General features: G+C 36.0%; 1 protein-coding gene and 1 pseudogene across 1 annotated transcript; one reads left to right on the top strand and one right to left on the bottom strand.

The window, feature by feature from the left end:
• Nucleotides 1–1,702: 1,702 nt before the first annotated feature.
• Nucleotides 1,703–13,412, bottom strand: LOC108987179 (post-GPI attachment to proteins factor 3). Its single transcript, XM_018960057.2, has 6 exons — nucleotides 13,079–13,412; nucleotides 12,864–12,958; nucleotides 4,653–4,914; nucleotides 4,366–4,562; nucleotides 2,423–2,610; nucleotides 1,703–2,174 (listed from the first exon to the last, which is right to left on the bottom strand). Exons 2-6 carry the CDS (start codon nucleotides 12,956–12,958, stop codon nucleotides 1,888–1,890), a joined length of 1,029 nt encoding a protein of 342 aa, XP_018815602.1. The 5' UTR covers nucleotides 13,079–13,412; the 3' UTR covers nucleotides 1,703–1,887.
• LOC108987181 lies at nucleotides 10,291–11,789 on the top strand (annotated as a pseudogene).
• Nucleotides 13,413–19,282: the final 5,870 nt, after the last annotated feature.

Here is a 19,282-nt window from a genome sequence, read left to right as displayed (position 1 = left end):
CTTGAAATACACTTGGGTAGTAGATGGATAGTAATAAGATAGTAATCCTATTACTACCCTTTCTAAACACCTCGCAAGATATAGAAAATTTAAAAGAAAAATTTTATTCACCATTTGTACATCACATATAATATGATTTTTTATTTTACGTTTATTTTGTTTTCTTTAGTAAATATGTAATGTATGGATGATAAGTAGATGAAAACAATTAGTTTAGTAGAAATAAAATAAAAAAATAAAAATAAGTGTGATGTGAAGTATGTAAAATAATCAGTAGCAAAGTTGAATTCAAAAACGACATGCAACTTAAGACCCGTCGACGGCAGCTGTTCGGAACAATACCGCCTAACACAATCTTGGTGGATAGATTTGGGTATGTAAAATTTAGATTTAGTTATTTCAAATTTGAATCCTTTGTTTAGATTATATATTAAGATTCAAATTTTTAAAATCTTTTTAAGAAAAAATACATTGAAATTAATTCGGTGTGATTTCGGTCCAAAACCAAAACCACACTGATAGTTTATTAAGAGGATGGTGCCGACCTAAACCGGCTGACAGGGAGAGAGAGAATCGGCCGGAATCTTACTGTCGGTACCGATTGGTTCAACAATTGGTCCGTCGGTTGCTAACCCATCCCTAAATTCACATCATAAATTCAAAACAAATCAACCAAAATTCACAATAAATTCTAAAATTCACAACAAATCAACTCAAAATTCACAACAAAATCACAAGTCATAACAAAACCGCAGGAGGAGAGGTAAACGGGAGAGATGAGAGGTAAATCGTGAATGACAGAGAGCTCGGAAAGACGTTTCAAAGAGGAGAGAGGAGATATGAGAGAGCTTGGAGAGGTGGGGGACAGGCCAAGGATGAGAGATCTCGAAGAGATAAGGGACAGGCTGAGCGGCATGAAGGAAGAGGGGAGGGGAGGGCTGCGATGTGAGAGAGGAGAGAGAAGAAAGAAATAGGATCAGGATGAAGAAGAGGGAGGGGAGGGGAGGGGTTATTAAACCCTAGATCTAAACGACGCATTTTTGTGTATTAAACCTAACAGCGTCGTTTCACTTATATATATATATATATATATATTTTTCTATACGTTATGTGTAAAATAACATCACTTAAATCATTTAACTGAAACGACATCATTTTACCTAAGATATATATATATATATATATATTATATCAGCCAGTTTGATGGTTTGAACCTGATTCAAATTAGGACCAAACCGGCCGACGTCGATTTCTTGCATCTCCTATCGCCAACCGACCGATTCTAGCCGGTTCCTGACTCTAGTGGCTGATTCTTGTCAGTGACAGTTGGTCCCTTCAATTCCTATACACCCCTAAATTTTCTAACCTAGTATAAAAAAAAAAGTAGAAAAAAATAAAGAAAATACTGTATGGACAAGGGCTTGTAGGAGGGGAAGAGTGGTAGAAAAAATTTTTAAAATTTTAGATTTAGATCCATGGTTGATGTAAAATCCAAATCCAAATTAAATCTAAATCCAAATCCTTATATCCAAAGACAACCCTAAAAATAAATCCTCTTCTTAAAAGAGATGAGGCTTAGCAGTAGCAGGGGCACATGTAATCCCCCATCTCAGCCCAGTTCAATCGGGATGATGGCATGTGGCACCATTGAGATGTATCCTAATATAATATCGAGAAGTTTTATCAGCATCCAAGAAAATAATTGAATCGCTACCTTGCTCAACTTCATGTTCCATTATACAGACCAATCCCAACAGATAAAAATGATTTTTCAGCTGGGTATGATTTCAAGCCAAGCATCCTCTTAAAAGGTGGAACAAAGTAACATTAACGGAGACGCCTCAATCATGGCCAAAGTATTACAAGGTTTTGCCAGTTTGAAACAAGCTATTTTGCCTTTTTAAGCAGGGTAGAGGTTCGAAACTCAGCATCATCTCGGATGAAACTCCACCAAATATAGGTTAGGGGGATAGTAGTGGCATGCCAAAGAGCATGAGCATCCACAAACCCTTGATATGGAGGGAAATCATAGATTTCTAGGAGCATTGCAAGGCCACCACCTACAACCACCACCCACAACTTCCAGCGAGACGGATGTCGTGTGACACCAGCCCATATTGCCCATAGGAGAAGCTGGGTCACACCCATGAAAACACAAACTTTCATGTTCCACCCTGTCAAATGTTAGAAATAAAGTCGTCATAATAGCACGAGAAAAAAAAAGGTTAATTACAGGAAAACTTAGGAAAAGAAAATGAAAAGGATGTAATTCATTCAGATGCTCTCTCTATCAACTCCCTACCAGTGAATAACCAGAAATATCTCACCATAATTATAAACAGAAAAAGATGTAATTCATTCATATAATTATAAAAGATAACTTTAAGCCCAGATAGTGGACATGTAAAGACAGGGATTATACCATAATCTAGTTTATAAAAGTTCAGGTACAATATGTGGGTGGTCACAAAAGCGAGCAGTGGAGCAGAAACCATGACTCTGGCAGCCTCATTCCTCACATTGAAACATCTTAGGATGGCCAGAATAAGGGAGTACCCAAGTAATGCCACTGCAGAAGAGTAGTCCAGCTTCTCTGTCAATTCCACATCTCTGCAGTTAAAAAGGAAATCATAATGATAAGAAGTGTGATGAAACGTAAGCAGAAAATTAGAAAAGAAAATGGCAGTAAAACAAGCAGTAATACATAAAGCTATAATACTGCATTCAGTTGCCGGAGTGGCTACCTTCTCGTTTGTGGTGGGTGAGCTAGGGAATTAGCAAAGTTTCTAACTGTTTCTCATTTTATGAGTTTGATCAGAGAATTAACGTTTTAACAGTTCCATAAATTTCTAGCATAAATTTATAACTGTTTCTCATTATAAGCTTCTATACTTTCTATAATTTGGAAGGCTGCTCCACTTTGCCTTATGTGGACAATGTGGAGGAAAGTTTGTACATTTGAAGGCATTGAAAACTTCATTATTGAAGTCAAATCTGCTTTCTCCGTTCTTAGTACGTGGTCTGTCACCATCAGAAGGGTTTCTGTTCCAGGATTTTTTTTTTTTTTAATTTGTAAATTAAATTGATATTGGATTGTGATTCATCAAGGAGCTTTCAGAAATTGACCACATATACTTGAGTTTCTTCTCATATTAATCAAATTTTCAGTACTTTTTAATGATTATTACTAAACAAAATATATAAATCTATATAGCTAGTAAACATCGAACAGACTTTTATATGTGATCTAAACTCTTTCTATGGTATTCTGTCAACATTTTTTTTGTATAAACAAACAGATAGTTATAAATGTCATTTGAAGAAGAAAAATTGAAGCAGTAAAAAAACTATTGTTGGTGGATTTGATACCACTCAATTAATAATTAAATTATTATAATTATGATAATATAGATCAAAGTGAGTTGGGGCATAAGAATATGCTGCAGTTTCAATTTGTTAAACAGAGAGTGACTGGCTTGTCCTCTAACTCCCATCATGACAATAATGGACATGATGTTTATATGAACAAATCAGCTATCACTCTTGTACTTTTGTTAATCTAGAACAGCCCATAAGGCTACAAATATACACAATTGTATCATCCCTCATACAAAAAATAGATGTAAAAAGAGACTTAAATATCGTACAAGTATATATTTAACGATATTTGGGCAGAGAAAAGTATTTCTTTGATGGTGCTTTGGAGTCAACCGTATTAGCATGCAACTATTTTGAGCCATTTTGGATTTTTACATCTACAAAGGGCAATTTCCTTAAAATTGAGCAAAGTTTCTACATCTGACCCTGACCGGTTTCATTCTAATTTAAATTTCTAGTAATTGTGTTATGTTTGATTGCATTGTTACCAACATTAATTATATTGACAATCTTCTGGTGACATCCACACATTCTAGCGACAAGGTAGACATATTGGATTTATGTGGGACTAACAGCGACCTGTGTCTTTATACATGTTACATAAATTTTAAAACAGGTTAGTGTGGTAAAAAACAAAAACCATCTACAAATCCAGTTTCAATCCAGCATTGACAAGTTGAGAGCCTTAGTAAAGAGTACAAAATATCTAGACAGATTATGCAGCTAATAGCATCAATTATTCATCATCCTAGTTGAAGGGCCATTGAGCCAGATAAACCTTCTAAGCGCAGGAGAGCACAAACTAAAATCAAACTAAACATGTATTCATGTGGGTCTGAATGTGTAATTGTTTATGTATTTGTGTAAATATAATTATTGATGTGTGTATGTATAAAACCAAGATTTAAGCAAACATGCACACATTCATATACATGCCTATATTTATAAAAGAATAAAGAAAACAAAATTAGAACACAAAGAACTTACCGACTATGGAAAACAACACTCCAGAACCAGGAGTTCATCGAGAAAAACCCATAGATATGCCACAAACTGGCAAATTCATAGTACGCCTTTTTATTCATATTCAGGGGCAACTTGTAGTATAGAAGGATGAAAAAGGATAACCAGCCATGAAAATGCATTGCAAGATTTAGCGCAGAGAAAGCTACAGAAACAGGCTCCTGATTGATTAACATGTCAAGATATAAATATATTAGCATCTAAAACCAACTCCATATTAAATATTTAGTTTAGGTTATCAGAAGGCAAACCTGAATCCCAAACACACGCTTAAATGGCCATTTACCATGGTATTTGACAGGGCCCTCACCCAATGCTTCTCTTTCTTTCTCTCTGTCAAACATACAATAGTAACGGCAATCACTTTGGCAATCCCCTTGTTTCCACTGCATGTAAAGGGGTTCTTGCATGTACCATGGACCATCACTGGAGACACCTTCTTTAGAGAAATTGCAGTCTGGAAAGCATCTTTGACCAACACATCCAATTTCTTCACATGTTTTTACACAAGCTCTAAAAATCAAAACAAAAAATAATATGATAATTGTATAAGGTAAACAAAGGCAAATTTTATCCGCATGAATAACTGTCATGCAAAGACCAACATAAAACTAAATTAATAAAAGAAAACAACGACAAGAGGTCATATTCAAGGCACTTGTGAAACTTAACTATAGAGACGTGACAACACAAATCCATATAAAAAATGGAAATACAAACGCTTTAGCTCTTCATCTTATTCCGATCAGATCTTGTTTTAATATTAATTACATTTGATGAAGTCCATAATTAAGGTAGACATTGTGTGAAATATGAGAACTGGCACAATGCCAAAGATTATTAAAAGCTGTTTATTACACATGGATATCAGAACAAGGTTACGCAGATAGGAAATCTCCTAGGACAACAATTACCATCTATCTGGTTTCAGCTCAAAGACTAGCAAATCATTTGGATTTATTGCGTTTAAAGAAATGTCTCTCGGAAATAAAGAGAAGAAAACTGTTAGCAAATGAGTTTATATACATATATATATATATTAGCAAATGAGTTTTTAAAAGAAGTAGAAACAATGGAACAATGGAACAATGGAACAATTAAAGAAAATCTAAACCCCACAAATTAAGAAAAAATAAATTGACACCCTCCATCAAATGTAATTTTTTAAATAAATAAATAAGAGGCCCACAAAATGCTTCAGAGAAGGAAACAATAAAAAAACGCCAGTGGTTCCTACAAAATGTTTAATAAAGGATTAGAACAAGGTTGGAGTAAATAAGCACCCATACCTGCACAAATCTAAAGATACCCTAGACTACTCATCAAGGAATTGATGAGGACTGGCAATGGCCATCACTGAGAGCATAGATAGCAGTCCAACGATTAGATTGGTTCTGGTAACATTGGAAAATATACTCTTCCACTTACTGTTTTTTCTCCTCAAGTATCAGAAGTTAAGAAACTTACATGCATGCTTGGTTTGTTTATTTGGGAAAGATATGATCATTAAGAAAAAAATAATTGTAATTTAATTGTTAAATTAAAAAATAAAATAATATTTTTATGAGTATATAATTTTTTAGCTGTATTTACTTTAAGAGAGGTATTTTTTTGTAAGAAATTTTTTTTTATTGAGATGAATAAAAGTCTAGGTGAAGCCTGAGTACACAAGACATATACAAGAGTGAGTGCCTATCTAGGTGAAGAAGAAATAGATACAAGAAAGTGCTGAACATTAAGACCATTGGAATCTATAGCTATAGTCCACAGAAACAGCATGTTGAAGAAGAGACTTTTGAGCTCCTCCATTGAGCGCTCCTTATCTTTGATCATTTCTCTCCCTCAAAATTACTTCGATCAAATTCCAATACCCTCTTTTGTTCTTCATTTAATGAGGCTGGACATTCAAATTGCACCCTAGTCCTCATGAAATGCAGTAAGAGAAAAACTTATTCACTAAGCAAGAGTAAATTTTTTAAGTGTTTGAGATTGTTACCTTGTAACTTCCATTAGTTGAGACCAGTCACATGTGGTTTTGCCACATGGTCCACACCACAAAATTGTTCAATTTCGTAAGCAAATAAAATTTAAAAATAAATGATCAACGTTTATAAAGTTGTAAAAATAAGTTATCAATAGGCATGGTTTGATGTCCCTATTTACGATATTTTTACAATTACTTGCGGGACCTAGCTTTCAATTAACCCTGCACTCAAGAATTTGTTTCAAGCTTCACAGTGTAATTATTGAATACCTTGCTGTGGGGGGGAGAGGTCCATCCAGGATCTGCTCTCTCCTTTAAAGATTCAAATAGGTTAGTGTCACAATTCAGTTGATCGTGCTATTAGTGGACCGAAACCATAGTGGGCTTATGTAATACCACGATCCCCAAGTTTAAAAATAAAATCACTTCTAGAAATTCTCAGGGAAGCCGGAGTGCTACTACTGAATTTGACTAAAAAATATTTTTTTTTATTCTAAAGGAAGCGTCGCGTACAAAGATTTCCTATAATACAATCATTCTTTATTAAAAATACTGAAATCATATATGAGAGTGCGCGGAAGTATTTATTAAAATTTTTCAAAGTCCGTGTTATAAAATCATAACTTAACATCTGTGTACATGATCTAGGCCACTGTCACACCTCCCTGGACTAAGTCTCGTCCTGCAGCTCTAGCTTCATAAATATTTTGACCTGGGGTGGTTTAAAAACATAAAACAACTAAAATGAGTCGATGACTCAATAAGAAACTTATCATAACGTAAACATACTTAATATAAGGTTTTTCATATGCTGAGAATTAAAATCATGATTATTTATACGTATGCTTATGACATGCATGACGTATCTTGGCTTACTTGACTTATCATACTAGCCCACACACTTAACCCTGTGTATAATGTTGTGCACTTGCCACACATCCAGCGGTGCAAGGGAAGCCGCTAATAGTATTCTAGCATACTATTGTGGACCGCTTAAGTCTGTGGCTTTCACGTTCACCCATAAATCGCATTGGTACCATGCATCTAAATGGTCATCTTATCAAATTGTTATAATCTTACATTTGATTTTATGGAAGTTTACGTGTCTTATGCAACGTGAAATGCATGAGATGCATAATACATACATAACTATAATATGCAAAATAAAACATGATGAATAACGTGCTTGCAAATATCATGACATGAGTGGTACATAAACACTAGCTTTCAAAGAACTGACTTTAATAATAATATATATAATTAGCTAACGTATGCTAATCTTAATTTATAATCAAGTTACGTATCTCGCAGCGTTAATCCAATATTTTCGGCATGAAATTGATCACGTGAACTAGAAGGACAGAGAAAACGTGAGAGATGTTGTTAGAGGAATGATGCAGTCGGCTATTGGCGTTGTGAACGTGGGACACGCACGTTGCTGGACTGGGTATCTTGGGTTCGGCCACTGCACTTACAGAGGCTTATGGTATTTTCCAAATAAGACACGGAAGGAAGATATTTATAGAGAGATCTGGGAGAGGGTGCCGACCAGTTCGAGTTCGAGTTGGACTCGGTCGCGATCATTCAAGAAGAAAATTTGAATTTTAAAACATGATCTAATAGTTCATTCAATGTATGACTGGCAATGACTGAGACTATGTAAGGGACTTTAATCAGTGATATTTTAAATTGAAATAAATTTCTAATGACCGATCTTTAAATTCTAAAAGGAGTCTAACTCGTTCAATAGATAATAAATGAGATTTAACCTAGTTATTGAACCTAATTAAAACTCCTAATCAACCTCAATAATTGATCGTTCGTGGGCTTATTCAATATAGCCTATTAAATATAATTTAGGCCCAATAAAAATTATCAATATTCCGACCTTAGAATTATTGGGCCGGGTCGTTATAGCTTAGGTTGGTTGGAGTCAATTTAGTAGAGCATGTTTCGGCCAGTGGCCATTTCGTTTATTTACATTGTCGATGTGAGTCAAACCATAGCCCATTTAATGCTTGTTAAGAACTTGTATTCATTTTACTGTCATTGTTTAAGTTGGCCTCTGGCCCATTATAATAGAGTGTTAGTATATGTAGTGGAGGGAGGCATTTGTATCGATATGCAAAATCTAAATAAAAAAAAGCCTATTTCCTTTTCTATCCTCATCTTCTTCCTCTTTTCTCTAGAGGTCCTCCCCTCGAAGTGAGCAATTCTCAGTGTATTTTCATCAAGCAATTTGGGGTGTGTTACAAATTGGTATCAGAAAAGACACCAGTCTCTATGCTATCAACCCACGGAAGAAATTATTGCATCTCTACACAAAATCAAGGAGCAAGTAGAACAAACACAAGAAAGATGCCAAGTTATCCTACAAAAGTTAAAAGATTTCAGGAACAACTGCAATGAAATTTTAAGCTATTTGGAGCATGAGGTTTGTGCGGTGCAGGAAGAACTAACAGCGGCGGATTCCTAATTAGATCGCCCCTTCGACCAAAATTGCCTCTCTCAGATCCAGATTGGGATTCCTAATGGCGAAACTATCAAAGGTAACCACGAGATTTCTGTGCCTGGTCTCAACACTGGCAATTCCAAAACCAAGGATAGAGCCCGAAGAAGGAGAGATAGAACAAGCGAAGGGCTAGAGAGAAAAAAGAGATGTGCAGTTTTGGGAATTTCTTAGAGATGGAAAAGAGCACCACTGCCACTCCAGCCTCAAGCTTCATGCTCATATTCTCATATTTGGGAGTTTGATCCCGGTGGAGTCAATTTCCAATGTCTCCGTTTCTCACACTCCCTTTTCTTCTATGACCACAAAACCTTCTGCAGCCCTCTGTCCTGGCTCCGAAAAACCATTCTTAGAAACCAATATTTTCCTCCATTCTCAGAAATCTTTGAAGACCCATTTTCATTTGTCCCCATCAGTCTCGTATTCAATCCTAGAACCCACAATCTCAGCCACATTGCAAGGTGCACGACTTGCAATGGCCTGGCACCTCCTACCGTTCCTATCAACAATGGTGGAAAAACAGATGCTTCTCTACTCAAATGGGCATCGAAGCCTTGCATTATGGGCATTGATGAAGTTGAACGAGGCTCTATTTTAGGACCTATGGTGTACGACTGCTTTCACTGTGCTTGCTCCCCTCAGAAAACTCTTTCCCCGTCGAACCTTGTAGATTCAAAGACACTAAAAGAAGAGAGGAAGGAGGAGTATGACAAGGCATGGGCCTGCCTTTTTAGGTGCCCTAGCAGTCTTGCCTCAGATAATACACTCTCTCAGATCCCAACTGAAGGGAAAAATAATTGTTTGGGCAAGGATGAGAGTGAAGGTAGTAGGAACTTTGTGTTGGCGTTTGAGAGAGATTACAACTTTAGGAGGCCGAATTTTGCATGTGCAGGGTTCAAGATGTGTAACAGCTTGGAGGCTTCGTGGTTTCCATTCAGTTATTTGGATATGGCAATTACGAATCAGAGGAATGTGCTGCTCTAGCAGGTTGAGGGACCAAAATTACTTGAAGAAATGCTCATGATATTATAGAGAGTGCTTGAAGAAAGTGCCCCTATTCTTGTTGCCTCACTAACCATTCAGCTAGAGGATCTTTAGGAATATGAGCAAAAGCTCTTTGGATCAAGTGGTACTGGCAACCTTGTTCCACTAGTCTTTGCACTTGCAGGCATGCCTTTGTTTAGTTTATGTTTTCCCAAGGTACGCTACTCATGTGAAAATGGTTGAGTGTAGGGATTTGTTAGATCAAAAAATTTGTTTGATGAAATGCTTGATAGAGGGTTAAAACATGACAATGTCACATCCTCAATCTTACTTGTGTTTGAGAATGTGTTTCAGCTATTTGGTGGAAATTAACTGAGTGACAGCCAAATCCAAATAAAGTTAAAAAAACGTGGAGAAGGTTGTCATTTGTTCTTTGGATCTTGATGAAGCAAAGGTTAAACAGTTTAGGGATACAATTGAGAACAATTATTGGCTTGAACTCCTTGTGGATGATCTGCCTTTATGGGGTATGTTGGTGTGTTGCATCCAGTTAAGAATAGTGAGAAGCATGCCCTTTTCACACATAAGAACCTTTTTGCTCCTCATTTATTTGATGTATTGCCACCTCATTGGCCTTTTGATAGAGGAAAAGAAAATGAAATGGTCCTGAGATTCCCTCCTCGCCTACTATCTATTGTGCTCTACTTTTATTCTTCCCAATTCGCTTCTTTCGTTGAAACCGATTCCTACCCTAGTCCCCTCAACCTCGATCAAATGGCGAAAGAAGCAATTCGTGTTCTCGTTACTGGAGCTGCAGGACAAATCGGATATGCTCTCGTCCCTATGATTGCTAGGGAAGTGATGTTGGGTCCCAACCAACCTGCAATCCTACACATGCTTGATATCCCACCTGCTGCAGAGGCATCGAATGGGGTGAAATGGAGTTGGTGGATGCTGCATTTCCTCTACTTAAAGGTGTTGTTGCTACGACTGATGTTATTGAGGCATGCACTAGGGTTAACATTGCAATCATGGTTGGTGGGTTCCCAAGGAAAGAAGACATGGAGAGGAAAGATGTGATGTCAAAAAATGTGTCAATTTACAAGTCTCAGGCTTCTGCCCTTGAAAAGCATGCAGCTGCAAACTGTAAGGTTTTGGTTGTTGCCAACCAAGGAGACACCAAGCACTGATATTGAAGGAATTTGCACCATTGATCCCTGAGAAAAACATCACTTGTTTGACTAGACTCGATCATAACAAAGCCTTGGGCCATATTTCTAAAGAACTAAATGTTCAAGATTCAGATGTGAAAAATGTTGTTTTTTTATAAGTAAATGTTTGACTAGACTCGATCATAACAGAGCCTTGGGTCATATTTCTAAAGGACTAAATGTTCAAGTTTCAGATGTTAAAAATGTTGTTATATGGGGAAATCACTCATCGACCCAGTATCCTGATGTCAACCATGCAACAGTGAAAACACATTCGGAGGGAAGCCTGTCCCTGAGCTTGTTGCTGATGATGCATGGTTAAAGGGAGAATTCATAACTATCGTTCAACAATGTGGAGCTGCAATTATCAAAGCTAGAAAACTATCAAGTGCATTATCTGCTACTAGTTCTACTTGTGACCACATATGTGATTGGGTAATTGGGAAGCAATTAAATTTCTCACTCGTTAATGTAGCTGGAAATGATGTTGTACAGGGAATTAAAAAGTTCATACTAGCATTTTTGCAGCAACTCATGAGATTCACCATGCTCCAACGCCTAGAAAACTTGAGATCGCACTCCCAAGGTAAAGATGGCAAGGAGATAACAGATGCTGAAATTCTAAAATGGCAAACAGCAAAGTGAAGAAGGTCACAATTGATTCTGAGCCTTTCAGGCCCATTAAGGTGTCTCTTTACCTCCGTGACAACAAATTTCACACAAAAACACTAAACGAACTTCTAGAATTTGATGGAAAAAAGCTTGTCTCAGCTACAAAGGAAGGTTTGAAGCATAACCGCACCTTGTGGGCAAGGTGCTTGAAGGGGGAGGGTTTATAACAGTTTAGTTGACTGTGCTAGTAGTGGGCTGAAACCATAGTGGGCTTAGGTTGGTTGGAGTTAGTCCAGTAGATCATGTTTCGGCTAGTGGCCATTTCGTTTATTTATATTGTCCATGTGAGTCGGTCCATGGCCCATTTCCTGCTTGTTATGATTGTTATGAACTTGTCTTTATTTTACTGTCCTGTTTAAGTTGGCCTCTGGCCCATGAGTTAATAGAGGAGTGTTAGTATAGTGGAGGGAGGCATTTGTGTCAATATGCAAAATCTGAATCAAAAAAGCTATTTCCTTTTCTATCCTCATCTTCTTCCTCTTTTCTCTGGTGGTGCTCCCCTCAAAGAGAGCAATTCTCAGTGTATTTTCTTCAAGCAATTTGGGGTGTGTTACAGTTAGGCTGTTAGTTGAACCATTACCAACATGTAATAATATGTCAAGAGGCCAATGTTATATATTTTGGTCCTCACATAAATCTAAACAATGTAGAAACATTAAAAACTATTGAATACATAGATTAATAATGCACGAAATCATTACACATCATCTATAAGAGTATATATATTTGATTAAAGATCTCCTCATGCTGGAGTTGGCAAATCGGACTTATTCAAACAAATAAGTCTGAATAGGCTTATATTGGGTTTATGAAAGATTGATGAGAACATGTGAGAATATTATGTTTATCATGCAGCCCTTTCCTTTGACAATATCTGGATAATGTCATTAGGAAACATGCATGGATGAAAAGCACACAAACAAGGGCATAATTACTTTTACGTAGACACACAAAGAACTCCACCTTTCCAAAGAAAGGGGACCTTAATGCAATAACCTCAAATGTAATCTTTATTGATGAAACTAAGAAAAAAGAAAAGAACAAACCTATTGCATCATAATTCCTTCAAAGAAATGTTAGGACAAAATAGAAACAAAATTACCTATAATGGGGATCAACATCACCGGCACTGGCATCTAGACCTCCAAGAAGACATGAAAGCACCGCAACGAAAGAAATCAAATAGCGATCCATCATCTGTTTGAAAAATTAATCAAAACACAAGGTTAGAATTAGATCAAGAACAAGCTTTAAGGTCTAGATTATGATAGCGGCAGATCTTGACTAAAGTGCACTTTTATATCTCAACATAATAACCTTTTAAAGCTAATCTTTTCTTCGTCTTTTCCCTCTTTTTGGAGTGTGTTGTGGGCGAGGGAGAGAAATACTTCAACGCAGATTTGATTTCCACTAGACAATGGAGAATGAGGCCAAAGCGAGGGAGTGGATATTGGAGGCAAAAAGAGGGAAGAGCATTCCACCAGTCAGTGAGGTTGCACAAGCAGATAAAGGGGATGTTCGGACCTCACTCATTTTCCTCCGCCTCCTCGTAATAAGGTGGGTAACGCGGAAACCTCTGATCGGTCAAAATAATGGTAACTACGAGCTTTGCGAACTCTTGCTCTGTTTGAAAAGTAAGTTGAGATTAGATTGGAGGAAAGTTAAAAATTTAATAAGATAATAAAAATTATTTTTAATATTATTTTTATTTTAAAATTAAAAATTAGGTTATTTATTATATTTTATTTGAAAATTTAAAAAAATTATAAAAATTAGATGAATTGAAATGAAATTAGTTAAGATAATTTTACTATCTAAACCAAACCTAAATTGAATGCCACACGCTATAGAAAAAAAAAAAAAAATTGGCTCAAACTTATTGAATACCTAATTTCTTTAATAGTAAGACTCTTTTGTGTTTTCACTCAAGATCTTTTAAATAATTAAAATAATATTTAATTTTATCTAAATCTCTTTTATAAAATCCATTCATGTTAATGAATAAAGAAATTAAATGCAATTACATTTTTTTAACAAAACTTAGACCTCATTTAGATGAGATAAGATAAAAGTTAAAAGTTAAAAATTAAAAATTGAATAAAATATTTTAAAATATTATTTTTTAATATTATTTTTGTTATTTAAATTTGAAAAAATGGAATTATTTATTATATTTTGTGTGAAAATTTGAAAAAGTTGTAATGATTATATGAGACGATATGAAATAAGATAGTTTGGTTTGAGCCCTTAGTTTGTTAATTTAGATGGCTTAGAGCCCTTTTAAGCAACCCACATTGGGTACCCCAAAATTTATTGAGTTATTTTGTTGAGTGTGGCTCGACCTTGGCTCGTCCCTGACTCGACCTTGGCTCGAGCGAATCCCAGACAGATTATTCGCTCGACCTCCACTCGACAGTCAACTTGAGCCAACGCCAAGCAGATTGTTCACTCAACACTTCGCTCAACACGCCATTCAAGCGAATGTTCAGTTTTAGGACTTCTCACATCGTGGAGTATATATACATGCTATATTTTATGTATTTTACGAGTTGGAGTGTCTTTGAGCAGCTAGAACATAGAGAAAAGAGAGAGAACTCCTTTGTGAGATTTTAAAGCTCATTGGGTGTATTGGGGCTTTAGGAATTGAGGAATGATTCGTGATACCTCTCTTGTACTCGATTTTGTAATAGTGAATTCCTTGAGACCGACTCTACCAGTAGAAGTAGGCTTGTTCTAAGCCGAACCACGTAAATCATGATATATTTTGTGTGATTGTCGAATTTTCTTTTATTTGTTTCCACTATTATATTTCAAATTAGTCGCTGATAACCAATTAATCCCAACAAACTGGTATCAAAGCGCCAGGCTCTGTGGAAGATCTTAAGGGATGGCTATGAAAAAGTTTGAAGTTAAAAAGTTTGATGTTCAAAATAGTTTCAGTTTGTGGTGCATCAAGATGAGGGCCTTGTCACGACAATAAGGGTTGGCGAAAGTCTTGGAAGAGAAGGAACAAAGGAATAGGAAGAGAAAGCTCTTAGTGCATTTTTTTATTTTTTTTATCTCTTTCTATGGAGTTTTGCGTGAATTGGCCGACGAAAAGACCTTCTCGGTTCTTTGGAGGAAATTGGAGAGTCTGTATTTGAAGAAGTCACCCACCAACTGTTTGTATTTGAAACAACAATTGTACACTCTTCGAATGAAGGAATGTACTCCTATGTCCGATCATCTAGATGAATTTAACAAAATTATTATGGATCTAAGGAATATTGATATTAAGCTTGATGATGAAGATCAAGCTTTAATTCTGTTGTGTTCGTTGCCTATATCATTTGATAATTTTGTGAACCCAATGTTGTACGGTAGAGATATCATCTCCTTGACAGATGTAAAATCTGTTTTGAATTCTAAGGAGTTGAGAACAAAATTGAGTGTACAAGTTATGAATAATCAAGCCAATGGCTTCTTTGTGAAATATTCCTCTTGTAGTAGATCTAGTGGAAGAGGTTTAGATCAGGGTGGGGGCAATTCTAGTGGCAGCTCTAAATTTAAAAAGAAAAATGTTAAATGTCACTATTGTCATATGTTTGGTCATTACAAAAATGAGTGTCCCAAATTGAAGAATTAGGAGGAAGGTAAAAGTTCATCCAATGTTGTTAGCGTTGAAGAGCAGTCTAACAACTCTGATTTTGTCCTAACAGTCAGCGGCTCTAGCGACCGTTTTGGTGACAAGTGGGTCATGGATTCAGTTTGTACGTTCCACATGTCTCATATGAGAGATTGGCTCACTACCTACAAATCAGTCGACGGTGACTCCATTTTGGTTGGGAATGATATGGCTTGTCATATTGCTGGGATCAGTTCAATCAAGATTAAGTCCCGTTTGGATTCAGAAAGTATTTCATCTTATCTCATCTCATCATTACAAATTTTTTCAAATTTTCACAAAAATTATAATAAACAATTCAACTTTTTTTAATCCAATAATAATAATATTAAAAAATAATATTCTAACAATATTTTGTTAACTTTCATCTTTCATCTAAAATTATCTTATCTCATCTCATTTCTGAATTCAAACCGACCCTAAGATGTATGATAGAACTGTTAGAACTTTGTCTAACGTTCAACATGTTCCATCTTTAAAGAAAAATCTTATATCTTTGGGCATTTTTGACTCCTTTGGTTATCAGTATTCAACTACAAGTGGAATCATTCAAGTCTACAAGGGCTCTTCAGTGGTAATGACAATAAAGAATATAGATGGTCTTTATTTTCTTCTTGGTGAGATTGTGATTGGTGGAGCTGCATCTTCAGACGTTCTAGATTCAAGTATTACTCGTTTATGGCACATGTGATTAGGCCATATGGGTAAATGAGCATGGTCATTTGTGAGTAGGCAGTTTTTTCTTTGTGTGATCAGAAGACAGGGAAGCTTATTTTTTATATTGGCATTGTATTCTTGTGAAGCAGTGTAGAATCAGGCTTATTACAGTTTATTTATTTTTTTCTGATTTTCAAGATACATCTTGTGCAAGGTGGTTCCCCATTTGTACTCATTTTTGTTTGATAACCATTTTGAGGAAAGGCTGGAATTGCTTTTGAAGCAGTGAGTGACGTGTTTGATGTGTTTAAGCCCTTGATAATGCTAGTGATCTACAGACAAGAAGGTAGAGAATTTTTCAGACTGTACAGTTGGGTCCACTTCACAGAAATGGGATAGTTGAATGGAATTAATCAGACTCTTGTGTAAGAGCCCGTAATATGCTTTCGGATTTGCCAGGCTTGTCTATAGATCTGGGTGAAGTGGTTAACACAACTTGCTATTTGGTGAGCCCTTCTCTTCCATAGCTTTTCAATTGTTGTTTCCACGGGAAAAGAGAGTAGGATTATAGCAAGAAGGTAGAGTTGCTGGGAGAGCTTCACAATAGAGTGCAGGTAGATATGCTCATGCAGCCTTTGTGGTGTACTTTGGCAGAGAATATTTGTTGTTAGTCTTCATGTATATTTAGAAGCCATTGTTCAAACACGCAGTCTGTATAGTGGTGCATTGCTTTTGTGTGAAGAGGTTGAACCTCTTCATTAGGACCAACCTTGTGATTTGCTAAACTTGTCTATGGAGATGAAGACTTTTGGGTAGAAATGGGTTTTCAAGAGATAGACATTGTGTGTTCCATTTGGGAGTTGTGGAGAAGTTTTGTTTTTTTTTTTTATCTTTGGTGGGGCATCTTTGATTGTTTGTTGTCGAATGGTGAATTTCAATTTGATGTAATTCATTTTTTGTTTTAGGTTTGATGAAATTCAAGCCAAGGTGGAGATTTGTTGAGTGTGGCTTGATTCCTATTGAAAATGTCAATACTTGGCTTGATTGTGGTTCGACCTTGGCTCGAGCTAATTTTGGTTCAATAATCTGCTCGAGCAAATTCCAGACAGATTGTTTACTCGACCTTCGCTCTACAATCAGCTCGAGTCAATGCCAAGCAGATTGTTGGGTCGACACTTCACTCAACTCACCGCTCAAGTGAATGTTCAATTTTAGGGCTTCTCGCGCCATGGAGTATATATACATGTTATACGTTATGTATTTTATTATTGGGAGTGTCTTTGAGTGGCTAGAACAAAGAGAAAAGAAAGAGAACTCATTTTGTGAGATTTTGAGATTGGGTGTTTTGGGGCTTTTGGAATTAAGGAGTGATTTGCCATACCTCTTCTTTACTCCATTTTGTGATAGTGAATTCCTTGAGATCGACTCCGCTAGTGGACGTAGGCTTGTCCTAATCTAAACCACATAAATCTTGTGTTCTTTATGTGATTATCGAATTTTCTTTTGTTTGTTTATACTATTTCAAAATAGCTGCTGATAGCCAATTAATCCCAACATAGTTTAAAATACTATGCTATATGTTCGATTAATTGAGACATCCAACACACTTTCTCTTCTTGAAGCTGACTTGGCATCCTCAAGATTTGGCTAAATACAAACTTTAAAACTCCTTGAAGAGATGCATGAAATGGTTTTACAATGAAAGCTCATTAAAATATTATCTAGCAAGTTAAAATATAACTAACTTGACTGAAAAATTGTCTGTATTGGTATAGGCATGGGATAGCCATCACAACTTTTAGCTAATATATATATATATATTTATATATATATATATATATATATAAATAGAGTAATGATTTATACAAATCTCAAATAGACAAATCTCATGTATTCTCTTTATAAAAAATAGACCCCACCATGAAAAATGTAAAAAGTTATATTCTTTTTTAAAATGACCCATTTTCTTACAAATGGCTTGTACAAAACTTGTCTATTTAGAGTTGCCGGATTCACTAACAAATAAACCGATTCTGCCCTAAACAACTTCTCTCTCGCCTGAGGCATCATCTCCTCCCCTTTTCTCTGTGAAACGATTATGCCCCAATAAGGGTGCTACCCGACCCCCCTACGGGGCGGGTTAGCCCCCTCCCAGCCCCCACATGTGCAAGGGCTGGGGTTTTCCATCCCGCCCTCGGTGTGCAGGGGAGGGGTACCCCGTCCGATATCGGGGTGCGGGGGCGTACACCCAAGTCGTCCACCCTCCCCTCCCCGGGTGGCAGCATAAATGGGCCATGATGACTTGCATAATTTAGTATATTTTATCACTTCTTAATTTTAAATTTTAATCTAATTTTATTTATTTTTAGATTTTAGGCTTCATTGTTATCATTTAAATTTATTTCAAATTTAAAGAAAATGAAGACTTAATTTTACAAGCTTATCGTTTAAGAACTCTCTCATTTAAATGAAGATGTTATTTGAATATAAAAACTGCTAAATAAAAGAGAAAAATGCATGCAGGTGTTGGACGCGGGACATAGCAGCTTTGACTTGGTCTTCATGGCTTGTGTGCACTTGCATAGTTTTCGGCTTCTGCGCGCATGTGGGGCGATTGAATTTGGATGACTCATTTTTTAAAATGGGAAGAAACGGAAGGGACGCACGCACAAAACGGAACACAGCAGCTTTTGGCACGCGGACGAAAAGCTGGAATGCACGGACATGAGAAAAAAAAAAAGAATTTGAATTCTGGTTTTTTCGAAAAAGAAAGAACGACGTAATTGAGGGAATAGAAAACAAAAAGGAAAGAGAGCGGAAGAGTAAAACCAAGAAGAAAAAGACGAAAGATAGCATATTTTTTTTGACTTTTTGCATATTTGACGAGAGACGATTTTTCTTTTTGGTCTTGGACGCTATGACTGGGACTGGGACGACATGAGTATTTTTTCAGTGTTTATTTTCTTTCATTCTTTTTAAAAAATTATAGTAAATTTATTTATATTGAATTTAATTTTTAGTATGAATTAAATTTTCTTTATTCTAAAAAAATGATGTAATCTAGTTTTTAACTATACTTGTTTTTCTATGCTGATTTGAAATAATTTTCTTCTATATTTGTCTAATTTATTTTGAGCTTATTGCTTCTAATTAACTGACCATTAATTAGATTATTTTGATCTTGTGATTTGTTGTCGAAA

The sequence above is a fragment of the Juglans regia genome, chromosome 2 (assembly GCF_001411555.2).
Source record: "Juglans regia cultivar Chandler chromosome 2, Walnut 2.0, whole genome shotgun sequence".
NCBI lineage: Eukaryota > Viridiplantae > Streptophyta > Magnoliopsida > Fagales > Juglandaceae > Juglans > Juglans regia.
Note: the sequence above shows the minus strand (reverse complement) of the source record. Positions and strands in the feature narration are given on the sequence as shown.